Source organism: Hylobates moloch, unplaced genomic scaffold, assembly GCF_009828535.3.
Source record: "Hylobates moloch isolate HMO894 unplaced genomic scaffold, HMol_V3 SCAFFOLD_19, whole genome shotgun sequence".
Classification (NCBI taxonomy): domain Eukaryota; kingdom Metazoa; phylum Chordata; class Mammalia; order Primates; family Hylobatidae; genus Hylobates; species Hylobates moloch.
Window position 1 is genome coordinate 13,220,892 of NW_026652294.1, and position 15,360 is coordinate 13,236,251.

At 44.8% G+C, this 15,360-nt stretch overlaps 1 protein-coding gene across 1 annotated transcript in view; it reads left to right on the plus strand.

Moving 5' to 3' along the window:
• The window catches only part of SFI1 (SFI1 centrin binding protein), a 120,434-nt gene that overhangs the window by 82,353 nt on the left and 22,721 nt on the right, over nucleotides 1-15,360 (plus strand). Inside the window, exons 11-15 of the mRNA XM_032139845.2 lie at nucleotides 72-142; nucleotides 1,970-2,062; nucleotides 5,701-5,798; nucleotides 6,897-6,963; nucleotides 12,721-12,851. Of these exons, the coding sequence (XP_031995736.2) occupies nucleotides 72-142; nucleotides 1,970-2,062; nucleotides 5,701-5,798; nucleotides 6,897-6,963; nucleotides 12,721-12,851 (460 nt within the window). The remainder of the gene's footprint in view (nucleotides 1-71; nucleotides 143-1,969; nucleotides 2,063-5,700; nucleotides 5,799-6,896; nucleotides 6,964-12,720; nucleotides 12,852-15,360) is intronic.

The following is a 15,360-nucleotide window of genomic DNA, read 5'->3' on the forward strand; positions in this document are numbered from 1 at the left end:
GTGGCTTGCTGAGAATGCACTGTGTAGGGGTCAGAACCTTATTGAGACTAGAGGCCTTCACTTCCTGGCAGACATGCTGCTGTGTGCAGAGGAAGCTGCCCAGTGTGAGATGGCAGAAGAGCACCACAGGCACAGCCAGCTGGTAAGAGCCCTGCATCCTGGCATGGCTCCGCTTGGCAGCCTTGCTTGGGTATCCACTCTTGGGGGACCCTGACCCCTATCACCTTCATTAAATGCAGTCAGCTATGGGTGAGTTTTGGTCATGAAGCCCTCCTTTCATTGTGGGTGTCCCTCTTTTCATTTTGGATTACAGGTGCTAATGGTGTAGGGTCAGAGGGGTATGGAGCTGTCAAAACCTCAGACATCATTTAGTCCTGAGCTTTTTTTACATGGGAAAACCCCTTTTGAGTGGCGGAAGCCTCACCTATAAAATAGGTCAAAGTAGTCATGCTGTGGTTGAAGCATGTCAGGGAGTCGGTCCCTGTTCTACCTGCTACTATTCCCTTCCCTTGCTACATGAGATGGTCTTCAAATGTTTTCAGGAGCCTGTGGGGCTCCACAAAGCACAATATGAAAACCCCTAATCCAGTCTGATAACTTCACTTCTGTCTCAGAAAATTGAAGCCTAAGGCATGGGGAAATAATGGGCAAATCAGCTTTGCTTAGCCAATTTGTGAGGGACTATTATTATTTTTTAGAGATGGGGTCTCACTATATTGTCCAGGCTAGATTCAAACTTCTGGGCTCAAGCAATCCTTCCACCTCAGCCTCCTGAGTAGCCGGGACTATAGGCATGTGCCACCATGCCCAGTGTTGAGGCATTAGTATTATTATCATTACTATTATTATTAGAGATAGCATCTCCTCTGTCACCCAGGCTGGAGTGCAGTGTTAACAATTGTAGCTTGCTGCAGCCTTGAACTCCTGGACTCAAATGATCCTTCCACCTCAGCCTCCCAAGTAGCTGGGACCACAGGCACATGCCACCATGCCCAACTGATTTTTTAGATTTTTTTTTTTTTTTTTGAGACAGTCTCGCTCTGTCGCCCAGGCTGGAGTGCAGTGGTGCTATCTTGGCTCACTGCAAGCTCCGCCTCCAGAGTTCACGCCATTCTCCTGCCTCAGCCTCCTGAGTAGCTGGGACTACAGGTGCCCACCACCACACCCAGCTAATTTTTTGTATTTTTAGTAGAGACGGAGTTTCACCGTGTTAGCCAAGATGGTCTCGATCTCCTGACCTCGTGATCCGCCTGCCTCGGCTTCCCAAAGTGCTGGGATTACAGGCGTGAGCCACCACACCCGGCCTGATTTTTTAGTTTTTTATACAGACAGAGTCTCCCTCTGTTGGCCAGGGTGGTCTTGAACTCCTGTGCTCAAGCAGTCCTCCTGCCTCAGCATCCTAAAGTGTTGGGATTACAGGTGTGAGCCACTGCACCTGGCCTTTTAGGCATTATTGATGGAGCTGGATCCAGGTCCATCCTGGCCCAACCCCAACCCTTCCTTTCACTAAAGATTCCTTCTTCCATTTTAGCAGCACTGCATTTATAATCATATAAATGTACGCCCTGAGCCCACGTGGTAAAAAAACAAAAACACAAAAACCACCACAGACAAAAAGTCTGTCTTTTTCTGAGAGGCAACAGTTGATGTTTACCTTGGTCTGTAGAATTGTCATGTGGGTCATGGGGTTCTCTCCTGGTGTGGGTGTGTTTGTTCTTGTGCAGTATAGATGGACAGCAGGGAGGGTTCAGCAAATATTTATTAAGTGCCTGCTGTGCAGGCTGGCTTGTGTTAGGCTCCCAGTTGAATCTCAAAGCAGAGAAACACTCAGGGAGATGGAACAGCTATGAGAAGCTGTGACCAAGCTTCTCCCCCCTGATTTGAGGCACTGTCTGCCTTCATCTACTCTTAGCTTACAGACTCTACTGATTCCAGTCCTTGTAATCATTTGTGTCCTTTCTTTGCACAGTATTTTTGCTTTAGAGCCCTAAAAGACAATGTGACCCACGCCCATCTCCAGCAAATAAGAAGGAATCTCGCTCACCAGCAGCATGGTGTCACGGTGAGGGTTGTCTTCTGTATCAAGGGACCTCTTCTGATGGCCATTCTCTCTCACTCTTTTTTTCAGTCTTGCCAAATTAAGCGAAACTGTTTTTAAAAAAACTTTTATGCTTCAAGATTTGTCCAGACTGTCAACTCTAAAACCTTAGTTTGCTTGCTTGCTTTCTTTCTTTCTTTCTTTCTTTCTTTCTTTCTTTCTTTCTTTCTTTCTTTCTTTCTTTTCTTTCTTTCTTTCTTTCTTTCTTTTCTTTCTTTCTTTCTTTCTTTCTCTCTCTCTTTCTTTCTTTCTTTCTTTCTTTCTTTCTTTCTTTCTTTCTTTCTCTCTCTCTCTCTCTCTCTCTCTCTCTTTCTTTCTTTTCTTTCTGACATAGTCTTTATCTCTTGCCCAGGCTGGAGTGCAGTGGCACAATCTCAGCTCACTGCAACCTCCGCCTCCTGGGTTCAAGCAATTCTCCTGCCTCAGCCTCCTGAGTAGCTGGGATTACAGGCATGCGCCACTACACCTTCCTAATTTTTGTATTTGTAGTAGAGACGAGGTTTCACCATGTTGGCCAGGCTGGTCTCGAACTCCTGACTTCAGATGATCCACCCGCCTTAGCCTGCCAAAGTGCTGGGATTACAGGCGTGAGCCACCGTGCTCAGCCTCTTTAGTTTGCATTTTCTTTGATAATCCATACCTGCTGATAGAAAAACTTGTTTGATCCCATTTTTTTATCTGTTTGCCAAGAAATGGATAGTTGACTCAAAGTTCAGGGACTGTGGATTTTAACCCTGACCTAGGGGATATAGTGATACAAATACACTTTCTTTTTTTCCTTACTTATTTAGAGGCAGGGTCTTGTTCTGTCACCCAGGCTGTAGTGCAGTAGATCACTAAAGGTTCAAGTGATCCTCCTGCCTCAGCCTCCCAAGTAGTTGGGACTACAGCTGTAAGCCACCACACCCAGCTAATTTTTGTATTTTTTGTAGACAGGGTCCTACTATGTTGCCTAGGCTGATCTCAAACTCCTGGGCTCAAGTGATCTGCCCACCTTAGCCTGTCAAAGTGCTGGGATTACAGGTGTGAGCCACTGCACCTGGCCCAAATACACTTTTTTTTTTTTTTTTTTTTTTTGAGACAGGGTCTTGCTCTGTTTCCGAGGCTGGTGTGCAGCTGCAGTGGTGCGATCTCAACTCACTGCAACCTCCGCCTCCCAAGTTCAAGCGATTCTCATGTCTCAGCCTCCCAAGTAGCTGGGATCACAGGTGTGCACCACCAAGCCCAGCTAATTTTTTTGTATTTTTAGTAGAGACGGGTTTTTCCTCATGGTGGCTGGGCTGGTCGCAAACTCCTGGCCTCAAGCAATCCACCTGCCTTGGCCTCCCAAAGTGCTGGAATTACAGACATGAGCCACCATGCCCGGCCCCAGTAGGAGGCTTTGGTTGTGTTTCTATTGTTAAGTCTGTTCACTTCCATTGTAAGTCTATTATAAAACAATGGTTTGTTTACTTGATGCCAGCAAATATTGTCTCTACTTGAAGATTTCGTTTCTTGGTGTAGGATTTTTTTCCCTGTTACTGTTTTATGAAAATGTTTAAACATACAGAAAAATAGAAAAAAAATAGTATAATAAGCCTCTGTATAGTCACTACCTGGATATAGTAATTGTTAATATTTGCTATATTTGCTTCATTGTTTTTTGCTGAATAATTTCAAAGTAAATTATAGATATCACGACACTTTGCACCTAAATATTTCAGCATGCGTCACTCAAAGATAAAGACATTTTCTTATGTAACAACAATGTCATTATCATCCCTAAGAAAAGTAACAGTGATTCCCTAACATTAATATCCAGTCAACATTCAAATTTCCATAGTTGTCCTAAAAATGTCTTATTTGTAGCTGCTTTTTACAAACCAGAATGCAGTTAAGGATCACTAACTTCATTTGGTTCTTTTCTGATTGATTTTTAGCAGAAATGGATTTTGTTATTATAACTCTTAAAGCTTTTAATCTAGAAGTTTCCTTCCCCCAACCATACTTCTTTATTACGTTTTTGTTTATATATATATATATATATTTTTTTTTTTTTTTTTTGAAACCGGGTCTCACTCTCGCCCAGGCTGGAGTGCAGTAGCTTGATCTCGGCTCACTGCAACCTCCACCTTCCAGGTTCAAGCTATTCTCCTGCCTCAGCCTCCCAGGTGGCTGGGACTACAGATGCACACCATCATGCCTGGCCAATTTTTGTATTTTTGGTAGAGATGGGATTTCACCATGTTGGCCAGGCTGGTCTCGAACTCCTGACCTTTGGTGATCCTCCCACCTCGGCCTCCCAAAGTGTTGGGATTACAGACGTGAGCCACGACACCCGGCCTATTATATTTTTAAATTGTGGTAAAAGATACATCACTTAAATTTTATCACTTTAACCATTTTTAAGTGTACAGTTCAGTGACATGTACATCCACATTGTGCAATCATCATCACTATTCATCTCTAGAACTTTTTCATCTTGCAAAATTGAAACTCTGTACCCATTTCCTCTTTCCTCAGCCCCTGGAAACCACCATTCTACTTTCTGTCTCTATAAATTTGATTATTCTAGAGACCTCATAGGTGGAATCATATAGTATTTGTCCTTTTGCAACTGGCTTATTTCACTTAGCATAATGTATACTTTTTTAAATGACTGCCTTTTTTTAAAAAAAGGACAGGCCAGTTATTTTGTTTATACAATTTATTTATTATTATGATTATTAGAGACAGGGTCTCACTCTGTCATCCAGGCCAGAGTGCAGTGGTGTGATCATAGCTCATTGTAGCCTCATCCTCTTGGGCTCAAGAGAATATCCTGCCTCAGCCTCCTGAGGAGCTAGGACTACAGGTGCACACCACCATGCCTAACTTTGTATAATGTTTGTGTGTTTTTTTCTGTGTTTTTTTTTGTTTTGTTTTGAGTTGGGATTTCACTCTTGTTGCCCAGGCTGGAGTGCAATGGTGCCATCTCGGCTCACTGCAACCTCCACCTCCTGGGTTTAAGTGATTCTCCTGCCTCAGCCTCCCAAGTAGCTGGGTTTACAGGCATGTGCCACCACGCCTGGCTAATTTTGTATTTTTATTAGAGACAGGGTTTCTCCGTGTTGGTCAGGCTGATCTCAAACTCCTGAAAACTCAGGTGATCCACCCGCCTTGGCCTCCCAAAGTGCTGGGATTACAGGTGTGAGCTACTGGGCCCGGCCCAATGTTTTATGTTATTGATTTACCTGGTTGTTTCCTTTTGATATCGTTTATATCATTTAATTTTCCTTTAGTCTACATGGTTCCTATAATCGTTAGATCTAAGGGCTTGTTTAGATTGAACTTAAACATTTATCCAAGACTACTTCATAGGTGGGAATATGCAATAAAATCAGTTTTAATTTCTAAAATGGCTTTCTAAAATGTCGTTGTATTCTGTGAGATTAGGAATAGCCTCTTCATCTAGATTTCCATAGACTGGAAGAACCATCTTTTTGCCTTTTATGTTGGCCCAGAATAGCTCTATAGTTCAGCCCTCATTAATTTGTATGCCCACTATATGTTGGCTGGAGTAAGGATTCACTGTTTTACCTTTCATCTCAGTAAATTTCCATCTTCTTCCTACCTTGCTTTAGCTGCTGCACAGGTTCTGGAACCTCTGGCGGTCTCAGATTGAGCAGAAAAAGGAAAGAGAGCAGCTCCCCTTACTGCATGCTGCCTGGGACCACTACAGGTAGGGACTCTAGCTTCATCCCTGGCTCTCAGGGACTTTGTGCCTCTGACTTACTGTTTTCCAGGAGTAATCGCTTGCCCTTCTGTGCGTTAGTGTGGCAGATTCAGAAAGGCCTATGGGGGTGGAGGTCCTGCTGTAAACCATTTGTTCCTGAATTTGGGTTTTTGGCTGATCAGATGGGAGATAGAATGAGCATATTTGCATTGGTTCTTGGCCACCATAGTCTGAAGTATGTGCCTGGTTGCTCACTGCCTTTGTCCTATAGGCATCAATATGTTCACAAGTTAGAATTCATGCATTGCTAGTGTTAAAGAGAAGGGTCAGGGACATTTGTGACTCAGTCTTAAAGTGTGCAGGGAATGTCCTCAATATTTTAGAGCTAGTCATTCAGTTAAAATAAATAAATAAAAACACTACATTTCTGTGAGGAAAACTCAGAATGTATAGGGTGGAAAGTATAAAGGGAAAAATAAAAGTTGCCTGGCCCCCTCCCTACAAGTAAGAGTAAGATCTTACTCCTCAGAGGGAAACACTACGCATAAACTTTCTTGCTGCCAGAAATGTTCAGTATGTCCATCCTTTCTTTGCCCTCCTCTTTTTTCCTCTCCCCACAGTATAATCAACTTAATTTGCATAGTTTAGGTCCAATTTTGAAGCATTTTTTAATGAGTTAGTGAGAATCCCAATAATTAACTGACTCATTTAGAGTTATCAAGGCATATTATTCCAAACCCTGGTTTATAAAACCTAGTGTGAGAGGCAACATGTCGCGGACCCCCAAAGTTTGGCCATGAAACCAGAAAGTTCAGGATATCTAGGGGATTTCACACATATTTCCTAAATTCCAGAGCTACTGTGCTTTTGGTGGTCTAATTAGGTTTTACAAGAAAGTTGTCAACATTTCAGGCAATCCACAGTCCACAATCAGAGGTTGACACATTTTGTATTAGATATCGGGTTCTTATTACCGTCTCTCCTAGAATGAAACTAGTAAGCCCATGGGGTGCCTTTAACTCACAGGAAGTAACTGTACCCCAATTTACCTGCCTTAAAGTTTTAAAAACCTGAAACCTGAAGGTGTTCTTCCTTTTGTTTCAGGATAGCACTGCTGTGCAAGTGTATCAAATTGTGGCTACAGTATACTCAGAAGAGGCGGTACAAGCAGGTATGGAGTACTTTTTAGCAGATAGCTCTACTTGCTTACATTCTTGGACCCATTTGCTTTGGAAAAATTCTTGGAAAAGACCTATGCCAAGAAGTCTTGTTCTGCTTTGGAAGAGAGGATGCTGAAAAAGCTCAAAGTCATTTCTTCCAGTTCCCACCTCTGATATCAGAAAGTCTGCATAACTCCCATTTCTTATCTGCTATGAAAATACAGGTTCTCTCTGAAAGTACTGAGCTCTTATCAGCCATTCACATCTTTACTCAAATTCATTTAGTCTCTGAGTTAGCCAGCCCTTCACCCAGTGGGACCTGCACGAGGTACAGGGAGAGGTGTAGAGCATAAGTTCTGCATCCCAGTGCTAAACAGTGTGAGACACATGTCTCCCAGGGGTGGAGGATGTGAGGTCAGGACCACAAATAAGTAAAGGCAGATTGAGAAAGATAGATTCAGTTCCATTTAAGAAATACTTATTGAGCAACTGCTGTGCCTCAGATACTGCACTAAGCACTGAGGATACAACTGTGATATAAAGTCAATAAAATTCCTGCTCTCCCAGGGCTCATACTTTAGCACCAGAGTGACAAATAAGTGTGAACCTTACAAGCCCGTTCTACCAATTGGGCGTACCTGTCTGGAATGTTGAAGTGAGAAGGATTTCAAGGCCGTATTTACACTCAGTGGGAAAGGGTTCAGTTGATGGTGTCTGCCATTGTGAGAAGTGCCCCCTTTTTGATCATCTCTGGCAGCGAAACAGAGGAAGACACAAACCAAACTCCTCCCAGTTATTTTCGTGCTGCCCACCCTACCCGTACCTCCATCTTCTGCTGGAGTATGTGCCCGGCCGCCCATCGTCTGGGAAGTGAGGAGCGCCTCTGCCTGGCCGCCCCGTCTGGGAAGTGAGGAGCGCCTCTACCCGGCCACCCGGTCTGGGAAGTGAGGAGTGCCTCTGCCCATCTAAAGATTCACCTGTTAGCTAGTTCCCTATAGTTTGGGGATAGAATCCAAATTTTTAGCAAGGCCTACAAACTCCTTTGGGAGCTTGTCCTTGTCTGTTTCTCTCCCCTTTCCTGTTAACCACTCTGTTCGTTCACAACTGCACTCTGACCGGTTAAGCTGCCAGTGGTTCCCTAAAGGTCCTCTGTGCTCTCCTGCTTCTCTTTGTACTTCCAGTTCTCGATTTCACACTCCCTTCCAGCTCAGATGTCACCTCCTCCCCCAGGCCAGTCCACCTCCACCCCTACCCTGGAGGCATAGCTTTATCAGAACATTCATCTTGTAGTTGTTCACTGGCTTCTCTTTCCCCACAGGCTGTGAAGTCCTTTAGAGTACAGCCTGTCCCTTTTGCCTCCTTAGCCCACAGTGCTTGGCATGGGATATGTGCTAATATTTGCATGAATTAATGTACAGACCAACAAATGAACTGCTGTTGATTTCTCCAGAGTTTTTTTCCAAGGATGATCTCAGTTGATAGAGCTTGGATGCTACAAGGCATGGCCTCTTTCTGCGTCACTCTTGCCTCCCACACTTAGGAAATGCTAGAGTCACTGCATTCTTTGACATGCCTTTGGATTATGTTACTGGCTTTGAAAAGACATTGCCACTTGTTATCTTAAGTTCATGTAATACAAGTTTACCGGAATGTAGGAAAGCCTTTCAGAAAAAGACTGTGAGTGTCAGAGTTGAAAGGTTGTATTTAGGCCGGGCGCGGTGGCTCACGCTTGTAATCCCAGCACTTTGGGAGGCCGAGGCGGGCGGATCACGAGGTCAGGAGATCGAGACCATGGTGAAACCCCGTCTCTACTAAAAATACAAAAAATTAGCCGGGCGTGGTGGCGGGTGCCTGTAGTCCCAGCTACTCGGAGAGGCTGAGGCAGGAGAATGGCGTGAACCCGGGAGGCGGAGCCTGCAGTGAGCCGAGATTGCCCCACTGCACTCCAGCCTGGGGGACAGAGCGAGACTCCGTCTCAAAAAAAAAAAAAAAAAAAGAAAGGTTGTATTTATTCAAGGTGGAGAGCAGAGGGTCTCTTTTATTTCCTTCCTGGAAAACAAGCACTCCCCTTGACACGGGCCCAACACTGGCGGACAGTCCGGGATCAGTGTTTTCATCCCTCACACTGATCTAGCATGGCCTGCTTTCAAAGGTATAGCGGGTCTGAAAAATAGGAAGAGCACTGCTTAGTTATTCCTAAACCTTTAGCTAACAATCTGAATATCACCTCTTGGTATAGGTATCCCAGGAGCACATTAGATCTTTCTATTCTTAGACAAGATAAAAATATTATTTTTTATGGGTTTCTTCCTTTTTAAAAAGTAACATACAGTCAGCCCTCTGTATCTGTGGGTTCCACATCCATGGATTCAACCAACCATGGATAAAAAATATTCAGAGAAAAAAAGAACAGTTGTGTCTGTACTGAACATATACAGACCTTTTTTTCTTGTCATTAGTCCCTAAACAATATATAAACAATATAGCATAACAACTATTTACATAGCATTGACATTGTACTGGGTATTATAAGTAATCTGGAGATGTATACAGGAGGATTTCATAGGTTATATGCAGATGCCAATTTATTTGTTTTTTGTTTTGTTTTGTTTTGTTTTTGAGACAGGTCTCACTTTGTCACCCAGGCTGGAGTACAGTGGCATGATCTTGGCTCACTGCAGCCTCACTCTCCCCAGGCTCAAGCGATTCTCCTGCCTCAGCCTCCCAAGTAGCTGGGACTACAGGTGCAAGCCACCATGCCCAGCTAATTTTTGTGTTTTTTTTGTTTGTTTGTTTTTGTTTTTTTTTTTTGGTAGAGGTGGGGCGCCACCCTGTTACCCAGGCTGGTCTCAAACTCCTGAGCTCTGCCTGCCTCAGCCTCCCAAAGTGCTGGGATTACAGGCATGAGCCACTGCACCCGGCCTGCTATACCATTTTTTTTTAATATATGCTTTTATTTTTCCGTGATTACAAACACAACTGAATATCAGAGACGGAGTCTTGCTCTGTCGCCCAGGCTGGAGTGCAGTGGCGTGATCTCGGCTCACTGCAAGCTCCGCCTCCCGGGTTCGCGCCATTCTTCTGCCTCAGCCTCTCCGAGTAGCTGGGACTACAGGCGCCCGCCACCACGCCCGGCTAGTTTTTTGTATTTTTAGTAGAGACGGGGTTTCACCGTGGTCTTGATCTCCTGACCTCGTGATCCGCCCGCCTCGGCCTCCCAAAGTGCTGGGATTACAAGCGTGAGCCACCGCGCCCGGTCGTGTTTGCTTTCTTCTATAATTCCAATACCTCCACCATCAACGACTTGAGATAGCTGCCAAGGTGTTATATAATCAGTGCCAGTGTCTTCATTCATTCTACAACGAAGGCTGTCACTTCACACTTGGAAGGTTGCACAGCGGCCAGGCAGAGGCGCTCCTCACTTCCCAGACAGGGCGGCTGGGCAGAGGCGCTCCTCACTTCCCAGACGGGGCGGCTGGGCAGAGGCTGTAATCTTAGCACTTTGGGAGGCCAAGGCAGGCGGCTGGGAGGCGGAGGTTGCAGCGAGCCGAGATCACGCCACTGCACTCCAGCCTGGGCAACATTGAGCATTGAGTGAGCGAGACTCCGTCTGTAATCCCAGCACTTCGGGAGGCCGAGGCGGGCAGATCACTCGAGGTCAGGAATTGGAGACCAGCCTGGCCAACACGGCGAAACCCCGTCTCCACCAAAAACACAAAAACCAGCCAGGCGTAGTGGTGTGCGCCTGCAATCCCAGGTACTCGGCAGGCGGAGGCAGGAGAATCACGGGAGCCTGAGGCAGGGAGGTTGCAGTGAGCCGAGATTATGCCGCTGCACTCCAGCCTGGGCAACAGAGGGAGACAGTCTCAACAAAAGAAAGAGAGAGGGAGGGAGGGAGGAAGGAAGGAAGGAAGGAAGGAAGGAAGGAAGGAAGCAAGCAAGGAAGGCAGGCCCTGCTATACCATTTTGTATAAGATACTTGAGTATCCATGGATTTTGGTATCTGAGAGGGGCCCTGGAACCAGTCCCCCACAAATACCAAAGGATGGCTCTCTGCAGAATGGCGAATGTTTGCTAACTGTTGAAGCTGGGTGATAGGGTCATGGGTATTCATTATACTGTCGGCTTCTACTTTTGTTTACATTTGAAAATGCCCATAATAAAAAATAGAAAAGCAATGTGTAGATATTATAGAAAATTTAGGAAGCATAAAAAGACATAAAGAAGAAAAAATAAAACCATTCATGACATTTGATGGGTAAGCCTGGTATCTCTCTTCCTCTGTTTGGATAGGAGTGTATGTACCTATCTATTCACATACACATACATATGCATACTGATCCAATTATCTATTGCTACGTAAAAAATCACCCCAAACTCAGTGGTATAAGACAACAACCATTCTATTATGCTTTATGGATTATCAAAGATTGAGACAGGACATAATGGGAATGGTTGGTTTCTGTTCCAAGATCAGCCTCAACTGAAAAGATTCTAATGGCAAGAGGTTAGAATCATCTAGAAGTTTTCTTCACACACATCTAGATCCTGGATTAGAATGACCCAAAGACTGGGCTCAACTGGGAATGTTAACCAAAGAACTTGTATATGACCTCTCTGTGAGGCTTGGGCTTCCTTACAGCATGGTGGCCTTGGGGTAGTCAGCCATCAGGGCTTCAAAATGAATGTTCCAGTGAACAAGTCAGAAGCTCTATGGCTCTTTATACAGCCTCAGAACTCACATAGTGTCACTTTTACCAAGCTCTGTTGGTCAGAGCAGTCACTATCCCAGCCAGATTCAAGGGGAGGGAACATAGATCACTTCTCAGTGAAGGAGGATCAAATAATTTGCAGCCATGTTTTTAAATCCTCTACACATTTGGGCCGGGCACGGTGGCTCATGCCTGTAATCCCAGCACTTTGGGAGGCTGAGGCAGGCAGATTGTGAGGTCAAGAGATCAAGACTATTCTGGCCAACATGGTGAAACCCTGTCTCTACTAAAAATACAAAAATTAGCTGGGCCTGGTGGCACATGCCTGTAGTCCCAGCTACTCGGGAGACTGAGGCAGGAGAATCACTTGAATCCTGGAGGCAGAGGTTTCAGTGAGCTGAGATTGCGCCACTGCACTCCAGCCTGGCGACAGAGCAAGACTCTGTCTCTAAAAAAAAAAAACAAAAAAAAAACATAAAACCTCTATACATGCATATATGCTTTTTCCCCCAAAGTTTTGGATCATGGAGGCATATACGGTATATTCTTATGTCCATTGTCTTTCTTCTACTGATGTATCAGTAAAATAGTAGACTTTTATAATTACATTAATGTGTATGACAAACACTATAAACAAAAAAGATATATTATGGGGTAGGGAAATATTTAGATTTATAACACATGACAAAGGACTAATAAATTGTTTAAGTTCAAAAACCCCATACATATCACTGAGTCAAATGCTAACAGACAGTGAAACAGGTAATGGGTATGAACACCTAAGCCATGGGGAAGAGAGAGTGAGTGTGTGTGTGTGTGTGTGTGTGTGTGTGTGTGTGTGTGTAGAAATGTTTAACCAATGTTTAAGTGAAAATTTTTTCACCTATCCTATTTCATTTTTCACCTAGCATATTGGCAAATATAATAAATAATGATTTTCATCTTTTTCTCATTTTTATTATATAGGAAGCAATCCTCCCACAAGAGTGTGACCCTGAAAGGTCATGTTAAAAAAAAAAAAGTTAAGTACAAAGGTTATTCATTGTTTTACTTTAGCTGCTACAGGCCAGAGCAGATGGTCATTTCCAGCAGAGAGCCCTGCCTGCCGCCTTCCACACATGGAATAGACTCTGGCGATGGTGCCGCCAGGAAAACGTCCTCAATGCAAGAGCAGCACGTTTCCACAGGTACGCTGCGCAGCTCCTGTCTGCACTGGGGCAAGTGCCTCACATCCAACTCTGCCAGCCACACAGCCCATTTGCTGTGCTTTTCAGCTTCCCAGACCCCAGGCCTTAGTATCTCCTGGATTTTGAATAATGTGGGCTCATTGATTTCATCTAGCAGGAAAAGACAAGACAGTGTTTCCCCTGGGAAATCTTTTGTCCATCTTTATTTCAAGGGCTTTCAAAACAGCCTGTTTGTAACCTTCATTATTAGCCACTGAGAGCTCCATTAAAGCAGCCCTTTAGCTTTCTGGATCAGAGCATGGTGGGACCTTGCATCACCTTGGCAGACATTCTTAAGTGTCATTTCCCCGAAACACTTAGTTCCTGTTCTGCTAGACCTGGCTTTTTGAAGTTTTGAAATTATAGTCATCAACAAAATTACAAAGGTTGGGCTGGGCGCAGTGGCTGACGCCTGTAATCCCAGCACTTTGAGAGGCCGGGGCGGATGGATCACAAGGTCAGGAGTTCAAGACCAGCCTGGCCAACGTGGTGAAACCCTGTCTCTAATAGAGATACAAAAATTAGCCCGGTCTGGTGGTGCATGCCTGTAATTCCAGCTACTCAGGAGGCTGAGGCAGGAGAATTGCTTGGATTTGGGAGGCGGAGGTTGCAGTGAGCTGAGATTGTGCCATTGCACTCCAGCCTGGGTGACGGGGCGAGATGCCGTCTCAAAAAAAAAAAAAAAAAAAAGATGGCCGGGCACAGTGGCTCATGCCTGTAATCCCAGAACTTTGGGAGGCCAAGGTGGGCAGATCATGAGGTCAGGAGATTGAGACCATCCTAGCTAACGCGGTGAAACTATGTCTCTACTACAAATACAAAAAATTAGCCAGGCATGGTAGTGGGCACCTGTAGTCCCAGATGCTCGGGAGGCTGAGGCAGGAGAATGGCGTGAACCCAGGAGGCGGAGCTGGCAGTGAGCCGAGATCACACCACTGCACTCCAGCCTGGGCAACAGAGCGAGACTCCATCTCAAAAAAAAAAAAAAAACATTAGAAATCTCAAGGAGCAGAGTTACATCTTTTTAGTTTCCACAGGGACAAACTTGCCCACAGTAGGTTCTTAGTATGTGGTGGGTGGGACATAATGAAGAAATAATAATTGTTCCTTTATTTATTTATTTATTTTTGAGTTGGAGTCTTGTCCTTTCACCCAGGCTGGCGTGCAGTGGCACAATCTTGACTCATGGCAAACTCCACATCTCGGGTTCAAGTGATTCTCCTGCCTCAGCCTCCCAAATAACTGGGATTACAGGTGTGCGCCACCATACCTGGCTAATTTTTTGTATCTTTAGTAGAGACGGAGTTTCACCGTGTTGGCCAGGCTGGTCTCGAACTCCTGATCTCGTGATCCACCCGCCTCCCAAAGTGCTGGGATTACAGGCATGAGCCACCATGCCCGGCCTGTAATGAAGAAATTATTAATCACTAACTGTATGTCTGCCACTGTGTTGGGCATTGTGTGATGGAAGACAGAAAACAAATACATAAACTCATTCTGCCCATGGCATCATTATCTTCATTAATAATTTCCTTTTCACAGCGATCCTGAGAGATCAGGTTCAAAATGATAAATGGTAACACAACCAGTAAGTGGTACGGCCAGGGTTTAAATTCAGATCTGCAGTTCCAAAGTGCAGGTGCTTTCTTCTTGATCAAGAGGAAGATCTTTTTGATGACTTTGTAGGAGGGTGAAATTTTTGTGAGGAGATAAGACTGACATACAAGAAACAACTGAGAACCAATTCAAGAGAATAGACCCATGTGTCCCCAGTCATGTCAGCCACAAGTTCTTCCAGCGCTCAGAGCTAGTGCTGAGGGAGGCTGAGCATGGAAGTATCTGGGAGAGGCTTCCTGTGAGTGAGAGAGTGAGGATGGTGGCTGGAGTGGGCAAGATGGGGAGGCCCAGACTGAAGAGATGGGGCTGACCCTATAGATAGATATTCGAAAGATATTTGAGCAGGTGCATGGAACTAGTAAAATGACAGTTTTGGAAATTACCTTAAGTTCAGGGTACTTTATCTTAGGACAGAGGGGTGAGATGGAGGGGCATGCATTGGGAGAAGCTGCAGTCATCTTTAATCTGGAGGATTTCAGGCCAGGTGCAGTGGCTCATGCCTGTAATCCCAGCACTTTGGGAGGCCAAGGTGGGTGGATCATTGGAGGTCAGGAGTTTCAGACCAGCCTGGCAAACATGGTGAAACCCTGTCTCTACTAAAAATACAAAAATTAGCGGGGCATGGTGGTGCATGCTTGTAATCCCATCTACTCCAGAGGCTGAGGCACAAGAATCGCTTGAACCCAGGAGGCAGAGGTTACAGTGAGTTGAGATGGCGCCACTGCAATCCAGCCTTGGATGACAGCAAGACTCCATCTCAAAATAAATCTCTATCTATCTACTATCTATCATCTATCTATCTATCTATCTATCTATCTATCTATCTATCTATCTATCTATCTATCTATCTATC